An 18,128-nucleotide genomic window follows, 5' to 3' on the forward strand; every position below is an offset into this window, starting at 1 on the left:
AGCTACCCAATTTCAATCATGAGGACCATTGAATCAAATACTACAACGATAAATAAAACATGGGCCAAAGGAACTTGAGCCCAGAAAATATACATCTCAAACTACTTTAATTAGCAGATAAGATGTGACAACAAACTTATCCAACATCATCAGATAAGGTAACAACCACCTTATCCAATGTCAAAACTACCCACATCTCTACTACTATAAAACGAGGCCATCTTTTGGTGTCAAAGGCTCCATCAAAATATGATTTGACTAATATACCCTTGCCTAAATGAAATAAAACTCAAATAATTATTAAATTTAAATAGTCTTATTGGAAGTAGATAAAGTACACATATATCCAAGATCATTCAAAAATTGAACAATTATCTCATGAGAGACTTGACCACGTTCAAATCATTTTCCGTCAGTTATCAAGAGGGTTAACCACGTTAAAGTCAATCTCCATGCTTCAGAAGTTCCATGAGAGACTCAATCATGTTCAAATTAGTTTACATGCTTAAGAAGTTTAGAGCAATATACGGACCTATGTTTTCCCATGTTTATATCAACAAGGAGGTGAAGAAAAATTATTAAACAGTGAGAAATGCAAAAGGTGATTGAGGTGATTGTCATGGTGTTTATAGAAGAAATGCATTTTGATGTGCTTCATAAAACAAAGGAGTTCAAGGTATTAAGTCATTTCAAACTTCATCGTTCTTCATTCTTTTACCAATAACACGTGCATTGCACGGGTATAAAGCTAGTATATTCTAAAAGAAACTGCTCGCAACCGCTCCTAGCCTGCTGTCCCAATATCATTTCCACAGCAACATTTCTCTAATCGATGAACTCGGCCATCATGCGATCTAATTTCCTCAGATTTCACCCATGTGCCATGCAAAGAAAAGCAAAAAAAGTCATTTGAAACAATCGACCAATACGTCCTGCGAATAACAAAACAAAGGCAATCGTAAAGCAAAGAAACAGGGCCAAGAAGAATGCCTAAATATCTAAGAGAAAAACAAGAACAGAAGACAAAGTATGTACAAAATCTGAAGCATAGACAAATTAGTAGTCAAAGCTATAATTTGACAAACAAAAAAGGATTAAATTCAGTTTACCCCTATGAGGTTTGGGGGTAATTTCATGTTAGTCTCTGTCCTTTCAATTTAATCAGTTTACCCCCAAGCTTGTCAATTCTCCTCAACCGTGTCCATTCCATCCAATTTGAACGTTAAGTCTGATTTTTGAGGGCTAAAATGGTCATTTAAAGACAAAAATAAAAAGGAACTTTTTTTTTTTTTTATATATTTTTTTCTTCTGTTTTTTATTTTATTTTTTTTTTTCTTCTGTTTTTTTTTTCATTTTTTTTTTATTTTGTCTTCAACCTATACACCACAAGTTATAATAGGTTTATAAGAACAAAAAGATACTCTAGGTGGTTGAAAGCCGCTCGCTGATCTACGATATTTGTGATATATCTCTGATAAAGTGAAGAATTTTAGGAGATATCTCCAATAAAGTGAAGAAATATCTGTAAAAAACGATTTTACACTTTATTTATAAATATCTGTAAAAAATGATTTTACACAAATATTTCTTCACGATTTTACACTTTATCTGTAAATATCTGTAAAAAATAAGTTTACACAGACATTTCTTCACTTTATTGGGGATATATCCTAAAATTCTTTTCTTTATCGGAGATATATCATAAATGTCGTAGATCAGCGAGAGACTTTCAACCGCCTAGAGTATCTTTTTGTTTTTATAAACCTATTATAACTTGTGGTGTACAGGTTGAAGACAAAATTTATAAAAAAAAAAAAAAAAGATGGAAAAAAAAATTTTAAAATGAAAAAAAAAAAACAAAAATAAATAAATAAAATAAAAACGAAAAAAAGAAAAAAAAATTCTTTTTTTTTGTCTTGAAATGACCATTTTAGCCCTCAAAAGTCAGACTTAACGGTCCAAATTGGACGGAATAGTAGAAATTGGACACGGCTGATTGAAATTGGAAAGCTTGGGGGGTAAATTGATTAAATTGAAATTAAGGACAGGGAATTATCTCCAAACCTTAGGGGGTAAACTGAATTTAATCCAACAAAAAATATAAAATTACCCAAAATCAAATACCACTCCAGCAAAAAAGGTGTAGAATATGAAAAATTCAAATAAAGTAACGCATAAAAATCTTGATAGTAATAAAAACAATTTGAGGAAAAGATGCCAAGGGGCATAAACTACGGTGCAAGAGAGCCAAGGCACTAACAGGGCTCAAAACACTGCGAAAGCAAATCTAGAAAACCGAAGATGGATCACTGCCCACAACAAAACAACTCCCGTCCATTTGATTATTTAACAGCACGACATGTTCAGATCTAGTTTTCAGATTCTATTTCTAAAATTTTTGCCAAAAAAAAAAAAAAACGATTCTATTACTAAAATAGGCGTCATGCAATGATCATATTCGGATTTCTAATCGATATCATTTTCGCATGTTGTTCTATCCCTTGTCTATATTCGGCGGCTCTCCACATTTGCTTGGCAGCAGTTAATGACAAAGTTCCTAAATTGACACTTCGTTTTTATCGATCTCTTCCAGCTGTATCAGTGGACGGACTCTTTGTGCGGCCATATATCATCACTCTCCATTGTCACTCGATTCATAAACCATCGACGAGGAGAGAAAGAAGAAGAGATATGGAGGGAGTAGAGCACAGAACAGTCAAAGTCAACGGCATCAACATGCACGTAGCCGAGAAAGGCCAAGGCCCGGTGGTGCTACTCCTCCACGGCTTCCCGGAGCTCTGGTACTCATGGAGGCACCAAATCCAGACCCTGGCCTCGCTCGGCTACCGAGCCATTGCCCCGGACCTCCGCGGCTTCGGCGACACCGACGCGCCAGCCGACTCGTCGAGCTACACTTGCTTCCACGTGGTGGGAGATCTCGTGGCGCTATTGGACGCCGTCGTCGGCGACCAGGAGAATGTGTTCGTGATCGGGCACGACTGGGGTGCACTCATGGCTTGGTATCTCTGCCTGTTTCGGCCGGACCGAGTCAAGGCTCTGGTCAACTTGAGCGTGCAATTTATTCCTAGAAATCCTCAGAGCAAGACTATTGAATCCATGAAAGCTGCTTATGGGGACGACTATTACATCTGCAGGTTTCAGGTTCGATCTTCTTTTCCCCTATTTTAGTTTTTCCATTATATAGTTTTTTGGATTTTTTGGGGGTCCAAGTTACTGTTTTAGAGCAAGAGTTTTCATTTTTTTCCCCAAGTTGCTTCAGTCATTTGATCATCTGTCTTTCTCGGGTTTTTATCTAATCATCTGTATTCCTCTGTTTTATGATTTGTTGTGTATCTACCATTATTTTACAGGATAATGTATCTACTATTCAAAGTAACCCATTATCTTTAGCCTAGAGCTGTCACTCGGTCGGTTCGAATCGGTTATATGTATTACCAACTTCAAAACCAAAGCTTTCGGTTTCAAAATTGAGTTACTAATTACCAATCAAAATTTTCAGTTTTTAATCATATCTACTAAATTCGGTATTTTGGTTTTCGGTATTACCAACTTTAGAACAATTAGTTCTTTGTCATATAAATTAGAATGAACCATACTAGGTTTTCTAATTTTATAGTTGTAAACTTTGTATTCATCTACTTTTTATAGCTTTCTTTTGTACATATGACATCAACTTTTAGTCATTTTCAATAAAACTAGATTATTTAACCATCTTTGACCAGTTCCTTTAAAAAAAAAAAATCATATTTGACTAGGTTACTTAAAATACATGTATTATCAGTGTAGTATATGTAGTAATGTTCATACAATTATGAATTTTTTTATGTTTATTTCTTAATATACATGTATGTATATTGAAAAGTATAGTATATAAAGCTCATATATAAATAATCGGTAGATTCAGTATTTACCAAAATCAAACCAATTTTTTTCGATTATTTTCGATTTCGGTTTTATTGACCTCGATTACCAAAAAGTCGGTTTACCAAACTTAAAATATCGGTTGGTATTCAATCGGTTTGGTAATTTTTGGTAAATACCAAACCAAGTGGCAGCCCTACTTTAGCCTAAAAAAAAAGAGAGAGAAGAAGACGAAAGTAGACCCGTTATTTAACATCATATGTATGTATTCCTTTATCTACTTTTCGAAGTCTCTATTAATTACAAAAACAAAAAACAAAAAGTCTAAGACCCCGAGATTTCAAATAATCTCGTTTGACTGTCTTCTTTAGTGGGTATTTGGATTTCTTCAAAATCAGCCCAGAGATTTCAGATAACAAAAGTTGATGATTTCAAATAACCAGGGGACCTTAGTTATTTCAAATCATCAGGTCTTTGACTCGTTGAAAAAACAGACCGCGCCTCTCTCTTTCTTCTTTTCTCCTCTCTCTCTCTCTCTCTCCAAGGTTTCTCTCACATCCTTCGATCTACTCTCTCTCTCTCTCTCTCCACGTCTCCACTTTCCGGCTCTGCAATCAGAGCAGTGCTTCCAAAGTTTTTGATTTCTATCGATTTAAAAGTTCTGGTACCACAAATATTTTTGTCGGCTCGCAAAATTCTAATTTCGGTTCAAGTTGTTTATTTTGAAAGGTGGTGTTTTCAAAATGTGCTCAAGGAATTTGAACCAAATTTTCGAAAGTAAAGGGTTGCAAGAGATACCAACTACTAAACCCTATTGTTTGAAAATTTTGCTTTGGGGTACCTCCTAGCTCTTGTCCAACACGAAGGTCAGTCAAGGTTTTCCTTGAAAATTCCAGAAATTGCATTGTTGGGATTGATGTTCTGGAACTATGATTGCTCTTGTTCGCATGTCTCTGTGAATTGTGTTACCCAGTATGGGTGCCTAGAATATATTTCGTTACTTTTAAGATAGCCTAGTATTCATTGGAAATTGGATATATAATTGTTTGAGTTGGCTTGGAGAATCCAAAGTTGTATGGACGGGGTGTGTGTGTGTGTAAAGGTGATAGAGAATTGGTTGAAGTACTTGTCGAAGTGGCACCTGTGCATAAACTAGTTGAATGGGTATAATTGTTTAGAACAACTGATTAGTAGGAGCTGGTAAGGAGTAGAGTAAGTTGTGGTGGCATTCCATATTTAATTGGATGCCAAGGTTTGTACAGAGAAGTTAACGAATTTATTTTGAAGTGAAAGTAAACTAAATGGGTGTCCATAGTAAATTCGATCGAATTACTATGTGATGCGACATTTATTGAATTTTGGAAAATAATTGGTAAAGCCATGGAAATTGATTGATAGTCCAATTTCAAGTAAGTGTCGAGTAATTGGGACTATTTGTGAAGGTAGTCGTGATTGGTCAATATTGGTCAACGCTGGTCAACTCCTGGTCAAACTAGGAAAGATTGATCAGACGATTATTTAACTGTCGAAACTTTAATATTTATCCAATGACGAGCAATATGTTGGAATCTAGCACTCTAGTTACCAGAGAAATGGAAGGTTCGTGACTCTCGAAGTACGTGAAGAAGAGCATTGGAGTCCAGGTAGGGGATCCTGGACTCTCCTTGATTAGTGGTTTTATTATTTTACACTTTTTATAAAAAGATGCACGTTAAGTTTATGTGGTTTGGTTATGTCAAAATGTAATGCTTACTAACCAAACCGTGAGAGATGTGATGGCTTAAGAGAGAAGGGTGACACTGACTTCCTTGGGTTCGATCCCCTTAACCTCCAGAGGGTTAGTTACGTTGGTTGTTTGAGTATTCCGATCGTAATGACGGACTCGGTACGTGCGCGTAGCTAGGTAGTGGACGCTCTCGCTACGCTTACTTGGTTATAAATTAATTTGAGGCAAGGTCATGTAGTGAGTCTATGAGACCGGCCATCAGGTAACACTTGGATTTGGCGCCGTATTTATTTAAGTATCGTGTATTGGTTTTGAAGTTAGAAAAATAATATAAAGTTTGTCGTTCTTCAAATGAATGGTTTAAGTATGTTTTTATATTGTGGCCACAAAGCGATATTATATTGTTTTCAAACCTATTAGAGTTGTTTCCCAATGAGCAGCGAGGACGAAAGCTCACCCCTAGAACAGTGTGGATGCAGGTACTGTGCACTGGTAACGGGATTGATAGACGGAGTAGGGTGTGTGGAAATAGCTTCGGTGGATAGTAGTAACGGAGGCCAGGTTCCGTGTCTAGTCTCGAACTCAATCTCTTGAGTCATTAATTCTGGAACTTGTAAGTCTTTGTTCCGTCTTGTATCGAAAATGTGTCAAGTCTTGTTTACTTTACTGGTGATTTAGAATCACTTTAGATAGACTAGTTCGATAAATGATTTTAAAAGTTTCACCTAAAAAAGTATCTCGACGTTTCCGCTATGCGTTTTACGAAAAGCTATTTAACAAAAATGCCTTGAGAGTTTTTAGGATATAAACTTAACATTCAGTTTATGTCTTAAAGACACGCGGCACTGTGACCCGCGCAAGCTGATGAGGTGTAGTTTGGGGCATTACATCTGCCTCTGTAGCTTCTTCTGCATTGCCGACGACTCTGGCAAATATGGCCGAGCTCTCCGCCGCCGACTCCATCCCAATCTACACTCTCTCTGCATTTTGGCTCAGCCTCTGTAGCTTCTTCTACATCTCTGACGACTCATTGACTCCGACGACTGTGGCCGAGCTCACCGCCATTGACTTCATCCCCTCTGAGTCAAGTTTCTGATTGCTCTGAAGCTTTTGATGGTTGACTTGGTTGAGTTGGATGTTGTTCTAATGTTGTAAAATCTAAATCTTCAATTTTAAATCTTTACATATCTTTTTTCAATCCAAACAGTGAAATTTAAAATACACATATTTCAATTATGTAGATTTTAAAAGGAGAATTTCACAAATGGTCACTCAACTATAACACATTTGACACTTTGGTCACTCAATTTTCAAATATATCACTTTTGTCACCCAACTCTTACTCTGTCAATCATTTTAGTCACTGAATAAGCATTTTGTCTCACGTTAGTCATTTCTCCCAATCATTTCAATTTAGATTTCTCAATTTTTCATGATTGGTTAGACGAAATATCCTTGACATTGTGGCAAATAAAATTTTTTGTAATGAAAAAAATTAACGGAGTGACTAAAGTGAAGAACAGAGTTAAAGATGAGTAACCAAAGTGATATATTTAAAAAGTAAGTGACCAAAGTGTCGAACAGGTAAAAATTGAGTGACCATTTGTGATATTCTCCAGATTTTAAATACTTAAAATTTGAAATTCAAATCCAAATCAAAATTCTGTTTCCAAACGGGGCCTAATTGAAAAGTTGATATTCTATGCCATTTTGATGTGGAAAATGACCATATTGTTGTAGAGAAACTGAAATTGAGAGGAATTTGCTGTGTATTCTCATTGATAATAGGGGCCTCTTTATATAGAGGATTACAATGCATAGAATCTCAATCGTGCAAGGAAAGTAAACGTACATTGAATAGGAATCTAGATCCTTCTAATTTAACCCTATTACCACTAGGTCAAGTAACCTAGAGTTTGGGCCAAACACAAATAGAGATATCCTTAAACACTCCCCCTTGTGTTGTCCAAACGCGGTGTTTCTCTCGTTGCCTCGTTAAAAACCTTGCCGAGTAACAAAAACCCAGTGGGACAAAAATAACCTCGGTCGAAGGGGAAAAAGAGCACAACACACCCTTCACGTTTCGAGACCATACATGTAGACATCTCCCCCTGATGTCTGCATCTCCCCCTGATGACTACGGTTAGGGGAGTTCGGATAACTTCCGTAAACGATGCTACCAACATGTTTCTCGAAAGTGGAATTTAGGCAATGACTTAGTGAGCAAGTTTGCCACACTGTCCTCAGATCGAACCTAGTTCATTTTGATCTTGAGGAGAGTCTGTTGTTGCTGATTAAGCTTGGTGTTGTCGCTTTGATGTAGCCTTGCTTCATTTGTTCAAAACAAGCTGCATTATCCTAAATGCTCGTAGGCTCATCTATGGTAGACTTCAAACCACAATTGTTCGAACATGCGTAATTATGGATCCAATCCATATACATTCACAAATCTCTTCGTGAAGAGCAATGATCTGTGCATTGTTCGAAGATATAGCGACTAGGGTCTATTTCTGTAGACCTCCAAGTTATCACGGTCTTTACCCATGGTGAACACTTAACCAGTTTGGGAAGACTTTTGTGTGGGTCAGAGAGATACCCAACATCAGCAAAACCTTCCAAAACACATGTTGTTTTGGGATGGGGATAGAGGACGCAAGCCAGTGTTGGCGGTGTTCCTGGTGTGTGATGGGACTGAATCAGTCATCTCTCTGTAGGGATAGAACAAACCTATATCAATCGTACATCTTAAGTACTGAAAGATATCTTTTACATCAATCCAATGGCGTCGCGTTGGCGCAAAGCTATATCTTAGTTAACAAGCATACTGCAAATGAGATGTCCGGTCTTGTGCATTTAACTAAGTACAATAATGCACCTATTGTACTCAAGTAAGGCACTTCTGCCTCTAGCACATCTTCGTCATCATCCTTTTGACGAAGAGGATCCTTTTCAGGATCAAGACTACGAACGATCATGGGGGTGCTTGAAGGCTTGACCTTGTCAAAATGCCTAAGCATCTATCAACACGATGCTCAAGTTCCAAACCGAGACATAATCGTGTTCTCCCAAAATCCTTCATCTCAAACTCGGATTTCTAGTGTTCAGCGGTTTCCCTTAACTCTTTAAGGGCTTCCAATGAAGATCATGTCCAACATGAACCGCGATAGAATCCGAAACTTGTTATGGAAACGCGTGGGCATATCCCTTCCCAATCAAGTAGTCACTTTAGTGAGCGTTTCAACCTCTTTGTAAACGCGCTCCGTGGTCTAGAGCCACTTGACTTGGGTAAATGAAGTTCACCATGAACCTTCATGTATATTCCGTATCTAGATCCCCATAGAGATACGTAGTGACCACATTTGTAAGCTGCATGTTCAGTTATTCGGAAACTACCAAACTGACAAGGTAGTGGAGTGCAATGACATCCATTACGAGAGAATATGTCTCATCGTAGTCAATTCCAGGGCGTTTTGTGAGAAGCCTTGCGCCATAAGGCGAGATTGCCATCTCTTTTTCTCATCACACTTTCTAACGAAGACCCATTAGTCAATAGGTTTTATGTCAGGAGGTGTTGGCATCACTAGCTCAGAAAACCTTCCTCTTCGTTAGAGAATCCATCTTAACCTGGATCACATCTTTTCATTTAGGCCAAATCTCTCTACGTTGGCATTCATTCATCAGCGGAGCGTGGTTCGATATCATCGGACTCAACAAACTCATGCGCAACGAAATGCGTGACTACATCATCAATTATGATGGAGTTTTTATCCCACGTCTCATGTACACTAGTGTAAGTTTCATAGAGCTCTATATTCTCAGGAATAGGGTTCTAACGTTGAGGCGTCCCCCAACGATAACCATAACCCGGAAGATTCTCATGAGACGGATTTTGAGTGTCGATGATCAAAGGGTTGGAATGTGCCAAAGTATCATTCGAACTCACGAGCCTCCCACGCATCCTAGCTGGGGCCATGGCCTATAACGCCAGAGTACCACTCTCTTTGGCATTGGCGCCATGCCTACCTCTGTGTAGGGTGGCGCTACGTCCTCTCGTAGGGACTTCCATCCTTGCGGGCGTGTTTGCAGCATATTTGTGTGATCTCGTCACTTTAGTAGGGATCGAGATGAGACATAGTGGGGACAGGCCACGACAATTCCTGTCGTTCCTGCTGAACATCTGTGTTCTTATCTCCCCCTAACGACGGGAAGACTGTCTCATCAAAGTGACATCCGCAAATCTAGCGGTAAGGAGATCGCCATGCAAGGGCATTAATTGGCGGACGATTGTTGGAATCTCAAATCCAACTGAGTTGCTCATTCGTCTGTAAGGACCCATTATAGAGCGCTGTGGCGGCGCAATTGGCACATAAATGGCACACTCAAATATGCGTAAGTACGATATTTGTACCCAGTCACTAGCTGTAACGCAGAGGTAGATTGAGTGGCGGTGGGTCGTAGACGAATTAGCATTGCTGAGTGCGATATTGCATCACCCCAAGCGGATAAGGAGATTGGGGCGCATTTCCAATGTCCTGACTACCATCGTAGTCGTTTCCGCGAGACCATTTGAGTGTGTACATGAGAATATGATGTCCAACATCAGTCTCATTGCAATATCCATCGAAAGTCTTCGATGTAAACTCACTAGCATAGTCAAATCCAATTGACTGAATAGGATGATTCGGGGAGTGAGGCCGTTGTCATATGATGTGTGCTAGGAGTGTTTCATAAGCAGCATTACAAGTGGACAATGGCACAACACGTGACCAGCGTGTTTGCATATCAACCAACATCATGAGATATTTAAACGTCCGCAAGTTGGTGGAATCAGTCCACAGAATCCCTACGGATTCTATGTAAGAACATAATGAGTATTTTCATATCCTTTGCATAGGACGGTCTCAATCCTAATTTTCCTAAGGAAGTGGCTTCGTAAAATGAGCGAGAGGCTTTAGAAGCAACCAAGGAGAGTTTTGGTTGGGCCTGAGCGTTTGAGACGCATATTGAAGCAAAGTTTGTGACTACATCACCCATCATGGTGTCATGACCATGGGAAGTGGCATCCATGGTGTTATAACCATGGGGATTGACATCCATGGCGTCATGGCCATGGGTAGCGCCATATATGGCGTTGTCACAAGGGACTTGGGCGGCCATATGGCGCCCCAAGACAGCTGCAGCGCCAGATGCTGCAATTGTTGCGGTCTTGCTAAGTCCAGGAACCAATTTTTGATTCTTGCTTCATTTCGCTCGAGGGTGTCCATGTGAAGTCTTTAGTAGACGGATCATCATATCATGACCAGGGTGACTTATCCTGTCGAGACAAAGCCAATATGTGTCTAAATCCAAGAGATCTTCTCTCATAGCTTTATTGGATTTAATAGCTCGAATAGTGACATAGAGTCCACTAGAGAGACACATAAACTTCTCTAAGATGCGCCTTCGTTCGCAATCATTAGAGGCATTGCAAAGGAACTCATTACTGTTCTCTACATGCGTTTTCGCATGGAATCCGTTGGCTATCCATAGGTGCGAGTTGCCCTAGGAGCGTAGAGAGTTTCTGTGACATTAATCAAGGTGCCATTTGGAAAAGAGAACTTGGGCTATTCCATGTCCTTGAATTAATACTGATGGCCCAGCCATCGTAGTCACAAAGTAACATGCTCATGAATCAAAATGGAGTCATAATGAAAAGAACTCAAAATTTTATTCATAAGCCAACGGAGTACATCATTGCCTCTTAACCATTAGGAGAATCTAATCCAAATGCTTAGCTAATGCAAAACAATGGTAGTCGTCTAACTTCTTTCGGTAATTCCAACGCAAGTGTGACCAGGTGAGTAGGGAGATGTCGGTGGAGTAAAGCTCGCTTAATTACCACTTATCTCAAAACCTTCCTAGACATCACATTTACATTGAGTACGCCTACTTTGAAAAAAAACTAAACCATAGGCATCTACTACAAAAATAATATGGCAATTGCCTACATCTCTTGGAAAATAAAGACTTAAACAGAATTGACGATCTATTGATCCCAGCCAGATTTGTAGTCTTTAACCCTTCACTCTAGATCATCTTCTTGATCTTCTTGTTCTACATAGTGAGCTTCTCTTGCTTCACAAATATGCTTTGTAGGCGGTGACAAGTTCTTCACGAGCTCTACAAATGTGTGCCCAATGATCAGACACTCCACATTGAGAACATACATCTCTTTGCTCGAACTCCATTGATTGAGGCGCTTTGAAAGCGTCATTTAGATGGCTCTTAGTGTTGGTTGCGCCACCAACATGGCCAGAGGCGTTGCCTCCCTCTCTCTTTCCACATTTACCTCTTCGGTTCCGTGTTCGCCTATTTTGGCAGTTACCTTCCCAAGTAGAGCGATTATATGGACCAGAACGTCCAAAAGTATCCCTAAGATTAGGGTTTCGCTCTTGGCACCTTCTCTTAGAGGCGCGACTATAATTGGATTCCGGAATATGCTCTGTTTCCACGGATCTCGAATTATAGTTCTTCACAAGGATGTTGTCATACTTTTCAGTGACATTCATAGCTCCAATGAGCTCATGAAACCTTGTGATCCGTCCTGCAGTAACATCAATTCGATAGTTCTTAGCAACCATCAATGCAGAAACGGGGAAGGTAGAGAGAGTCTTCTCAATCAACATCGCATTTGTGATCTCTTTACCACAGAATTCCATTAAGGATTTAATGCGAAGTGCTTCCGAGTTGTAGTCAAGAACTGACTTGAAATCATAGGAGCGGAGGCTATGCCATCTCACTTCTAGGTCAGGAAGCAAGGAAGGAGTCAGGGACGTTGCCAAATCTTTCTTCGAGTGAGACCCACAGCCTTCTGGGGTCTTCTTCATTCATATACTCGTACTGGAGCGAATCATCCATATGACGAGTCATTAGGATGATGGCTTTCGCCTTATTTGCCTCTAAGGCTGCTCTACTTGCTTCCAAAGCTTGAGCTTGCTCAACAGTTAGCACGTCCTGGCTAGGCTCGAGAATCGTATCCAGGATTCCATCGGCCTTGAGATGCTGGCGGACATCACGAACCCACCTGTGATATTCAGAGCCAGTTGTTCCCAATGGAGCAAAGTCCAATTTGTTCAGGTCACTCATCCTGAAAGAGAACAAGAAATTAGGGTTAGTTTCGGAGCGTGAAAGGCTACCACGAAAACATATAAAATTTCTGAGCGTAGTCGCTTACAAGAAATTAGGGATTTTCAGAGCGTAGTCGCTTCCAAGAAAATCCGATTCCAAGAGGGGTTTTGGATTAGATCGAAACAATGATGTATGTGGTCGATCGTTTTTCTTCTCAACAAACTCTAAGTTTGGAGGACTCTACAAGCTCCAAGCTTGGAGTGAGCACGAACCCCCACAGTTCGGCTATTGGTCTCCCCTATGAAGAAGAAAGAGGGGTAGAAGAAGGGATGTTGGAAGTCCCCGAGAAAAAGAAGAGAAAAGTAATAAAAAAAAAACGGGAACTTTTAGAAAAGTTTACCTTGAAAAGTTGCCGGGAATCTTGACCGGAAAAATGTCGCCGGAAAAGTGATCGGAAAAGTCGCGGAAAAGTGACCGGAAAAGTTGGCCGGAAATGTTGCCGGCGGTCGTTGACCGGAGGGTTGACTGGAGTTGACCGGGTAGCTGACGTGGCAGTGCGGCGCTGACGTGGCAGAACGGAGCTGACGTGGTGTGCAAGGATGACGTGGACGCTGACGTCAGCAGGCCTCTGGGCTTAGGTCAGTGGACCTCGGCTTGGGCTTGGCTAGGGCTGCCTCCTTCCTCTTTTTTTTTTTTTTTTTCTTTCTCTTTTCTGCCGGTTTTCTGCAGAAGATTCAGTCGGCCGGTTCACCCACTTTTAGGCCGGTTTTTGTGATTTTTCTTCCGGTTACAGAATCTTCAGGTGGAGGAGCTTCTTGGGACAAAATTTGGTGGAAATTTGAGGTCCGGAAGATGGTGAACCGGTGGAATATTTGCTGCAAGTTGTATGGAGCTTCCGGTGGCCGGTTCGGTGGGTTTCCGGCCGGTTCTTGGGGTGGGGCCGCCGGTTCTGGACTCCTGGGATTGAGTTCTTCAATGTGTGAGGTGGAAGCAGAAAAGGCTTCAAGTTTTTGTATTCGGATTCAAGGTTTTTAGCTTCTTGAATCATGGTTTGGCTATTTGTTTCAGGGTTAGGGCTTCGTGCTGATAACGTGTTGTAGAGAAACTAAAAATTGAGAGGAATTTGCTGTGTATTCTCATTGATAATAGGGGTCTCTTTATATAGAGGATTACAATGCATAGAATCTCAATCGTACAAGGAAAGTAATCGTACATTGAATAGGAATCTAGATCCTTCTAATTTAACCCTATTACCACTAGGTCAAGTAACCTAGAGTTTGGGCCAAACACAAATAGAGATATCCTTAAACACATATTTATTTATAAATCTTGATCCCACTATCCTTTATCTAGTGATTGAATTGTTATTAACTGCAGTTTCTGCTTGTCAATGCATATATGAAAGATGCTATTGAAGATTCTTTTGTTTTGTAAGAGTATTCAATATCATTGGTCTTGACTTTAAACATGACTTCTTTACTCTCTCCAGCGGTGGAGGCGGGTCTAATTAGATTCCAGAAGATCATGGTTTTCATCTATTTGCAAAAGTTAGTAAATAATTTTAGATGAAAATGGAGCAGGATTTCAAATGCACTTTATATATGAAGTTGTGGATGGTTTTCGAATTCTCCATTCCTGTAAGAACGCCCCCATTCCCGCTCATTTTACATCATGTTTTATTATCATTTTTCTAGAGGGTAGTAACTTGACGACACAGTTTTGTTGGAGTCATCGAAATTAGTTCATTTTAGAAACAAAAAACTGAGATTGCAATTGATATGATTATGATAGACAGATTACTTACTCACCTTACTCACCTTGTAGGAGCCTGGAGAGATAGAAGCCGAGTTCGCCCAAATTGGTACTGCAAGAGTTATTAGGGAATTCTTGACCTTACGCCACCCTGGTCCGCTTTTCCTCCCTAAAGGTAAAGGCTTCGGACATCCCCCAGATGCCCCGATCGCCTTACCAAGTTGGTTGTCTGAGGATGATGTTAACTACTATGTCAGCAAATTTGAGAAGAAGGGCTTCACTGGTGGCTTAAACTACTACCGAAACTTTGACCGGTATGTACTTCAAACTCTGGTTGCATGTTTACTGATTTAAAGTTTCTGCCTTGATGTCCAAATGCCAATGTAATGTTGATGGTTGGTTTTATTTCTCGGTAGAAATTGGGAACTCCTTGCACCCTGGATTGGGGCTCAAGTGAAAGTTCCAGTTAAGTTCATTGTGGGAGACCAAGACCTTGTTTATAATTCTCTTGGCGCCAAGGATTTCATACACAATGGCGGGTTCAAGAAATATGTACCGTTCTTGGAAGAAGTGGTTGTAATGGAAGGAGTTGCCCATTTTAACAACCAAGAAAAGGCCGATGAAATCAGTGAACACATTCACGACTTCATCAAGAAATTCGAGTAATGCATTGCATCTCCCTGTGTATTGTGTCAGTTTGTTGTGTTCTTGTACCGCTGCTACCAGTGTTTCTGTTATGCATTTGAGCATTCTTGTCTGTGACTTTTCATGGCTAGCTAAGCTAGCTGTTGTGGTCAATAAGCATACCAGAATTGACTTTCATTGGTTCATAAAGAGACTCATCTATTAGTGACTTCGAAGTTTTTGGGCCACGATATTGATTGATGCAGAACATAAGCGTAATTAGAAGAATAACTACTCATTCAATTAGGATAAACCTTGAACCCACAATTTCTCGTACTTTTTCAACATCATCCGTCGACAATGAGATTTGAATTCGTGATATATATGATCTCAGTTATACCAGCAGCACTGCTCATAGAAATTGTCTTTTCTTAAGACTTGAATCATCAAAATTACGGTAGTTATTGTTTTGGTTAAAAAATTTATACACATTATTTTTCTTTTCCAACTCCAACATATGTTTTGCATTTTTTAAAAAAGCAATCATTGTATTTTTTTTTTCAAGTTCCGGACAAAATTTCAAACTCCTTTTGCATTTTATTTTTGTCAAAGTTTCTGTTATATTTTTTAGTCTGGAAATCACATAGCATTTGGTGGTTAGCTACGGAGCTCTCTTATAGGACTATGGGGTTAGTTTCAAACTTACAAAATGTTATACATGCAATGTTGTTTTTGGTCTATAAGCAACTTCAATAAAAGCCCAAAAAGGACAGCAGGCCCAAAGAGCCCAAATACAAATCCTAAACCGAGGGAAAAGTGATATCCACACACTATTTTCCATTAAAAATACTAATGACACACCTTATGTTCTAATTAACATATAAAAGGGTATGTAATCAGTAATTTATAACGGCGTGTGAATATCATCTCCTAGAATAAACAAGAAACACTCAACCTTAATTGCAAAATATGGCTCTTTCCGTTTTCTCTCTGATGGTGGGACTTTTCGTTCTCGCCTTATTTCTTGCTTCTCCTTTTGATGGCGGCAAAGTAGACAGTGTTGACGACATTGCCCGGCTTCAAGCCCCAGAGAAATCGGATTTTGGCTTCTCTACTTCGTGGGGACATAAGGTTACATTTGGTGGGATTGCATCCGCTGGCAACGGCTTCGGGCTCTCCTCCCGATGCTTGGGGCAGTGCTGCTGTGTTGGACCAGTTGGTTCGATCTTTTGGTGACCCTAGTTTTGAGAGTAGACAGCCTGGTGTTGGACGTTGGTTTGGTCTAGGAAGTGGTGTGGCTCGATTGCCAGGGTGGTCGAGAGGCAGTGTTTTTCGATCCAGCAGAGCTCTTCTGTCTGCTGTTGGGGTTGTTGACTTGAGCGCTCGCAACAATGTTATGTCTCTGCTGATGGAGGATTCCAAAAGCGGCAGTGTTCTAGCTTAGATGGTTCTGGGGTTGCAAGCATCGAGTAGGCTTGGTGGGACTGCGTCTAGGGTTTGGAGTTTAGTCCCCCTGCCTTTGGGCCTGTGTTTTAGTTAGAGTTTTTTTTCTCTTTTTACTTAGCTTGCAGCTAGTTGTGTTGGCGGGCTGCCAGTTTTTATTTTTATCTCTTCATTGAGCTTGGGGAAGCACCTTTGGTGTAGGATGTTTCTTTGGGTATTTGAATAATATTGGGGAAGACTCTTGGCTGTGTTCGAAGGCTTCCCTGGTAGTGCAGGTTACTATAGTACTGAAAAATTTCATTCATGGCTCAATATTGTTGTAGCCCGACTGTTCAGGTGAGTCATTTTGTAATATTCCATACTTTACATTCGATGGGTTGAAATCCCTTTTGATTTAAAAAAAAAAAAAAACTCTTGCTATCATCGACATAATATACAAAAGAGAGAATCTTGCATGGGGTGGACCGCACGGCCACGTGGTGAGGCGGACCAATCACTGCCCAGCAGGGGGGGTGTTTTGGGTATTGCACTTTAGGAAGCAGAAACAGTTTCAGAAAATAGAGAATTTTCTTTCTTCTGATTGGTTGGCCCTAAAGTCACTTGGTGGGGAAACCCCCACCTAAGAATTTCTCTATAGAAAATAGCAAGAGACTCATCGACATAATATACAAAATAGATATACCTCAAAGGCTCAAATAGCTAGACGGCCACCACTATATCAAAAATGCTTGAGATCCCAAATAATTATACCAAATATCAATACCAAATGATGTGGCAGGTGCCATATCATCAAACTATTTTTAGCATGTATTCTTATATTTTATTTTTATTCTTTAAAATGGAAATATCAATAATTAAAAGTTAGTGTTGTTTAATTAGAAAAAAAATGTATATGATAATCAACAACAAAATGAATGAAGAACCCTAAATCAACCCTAATGAAGAATCCTAAACCAACCCCTTAAATCATGGAGACTTTAACATGCAATTGTAGGAAAAGGCGATCAACCAAAACAGAGTAAATAGAATAAAAAGTTGTGTATGGCTTAATTCATTAGTTTATTGGCAATTGAATAATGATCTATTATATACGGTTAGTGGTGGTGGGTTTCATCCTGCTGGAAATAGAGATATGTTGTGATGGAGTAAATGAGAAATGGTGATTTTCAATTGATGGCCAAATCCATCTCTACTGGGTTTCAAATGAATTTAATATGAATTCTCATATTGTTAGAGGGAGAAAGAAATAGTTGTACTATTATATATACAGTCTCCCAGATTTGATGTACTTTCTTTGCGCTATTCTCTAGATTTCTTTGCTCTTTTGATTCTGCAGATGTGGTTGTTTTGTTTGAGGAAGGGCGGTAGCAGATCTGGTTGTTTGGTGAATCACGTTCTTCTTTTTTACTGATGAATTAGTTTTCTAGATAAAATCAATGAAATTTGCAGGAAATTATTAAATTGAATGTCATGACACGTAAGACGCCAACTCAGACGCCATGTCATTTGGTATTGCTTTTTGGTATATTTTTTTGGTGTCTGTAGCACTGCTCCCACTATATATATCATCACTCACCGTTCTCACTGAGTTCAG

At 39.6% G+C, this 18,128-nt stretch overlaps 1 protein-coding gene across 1 annotated transcript; it reads left to right on the forward strand.

The window, feature by feature from the left end:
• Positions 1–2,538: 2,538 nt before the first annotated feature.
• Positions 2,539–15,289, forward strand: LOC133711991 (uncharacterized). The gene is made up of 3 exons (XM_062138069.1): positions 2,539–3,162; positions 14,540–14,781; positions 14,884–15,289. Exons 1-3 carry the CDS (start codon positions 2,692–2,694, stop codon positions 15,131–15,133), a joined length of 963 nt encoding a protein of 320 aa, XP_061994053.1. The 5' UTR covers positions 2,539–2,691; the 3' UTR covers positions 15,134–15,289.
• Positions 15,290–18,128: the final 2,839 nt, after the last annotated feature.

This window comes from Rosa rugosa, chromosome 5 (assembly GCF_958449725.1).
Source record: "Rosa rugosa chromosome 5, drRosRugo1.1, whole genome shotgun sequence".
Taxonomy (NCBI): domain Eukaryota; kingdom Viridiplantae; phylum Streptophyta; class Magnoliopsida; order Rosales; family Rosaceae; genus Rosa; species Rosa rugosa.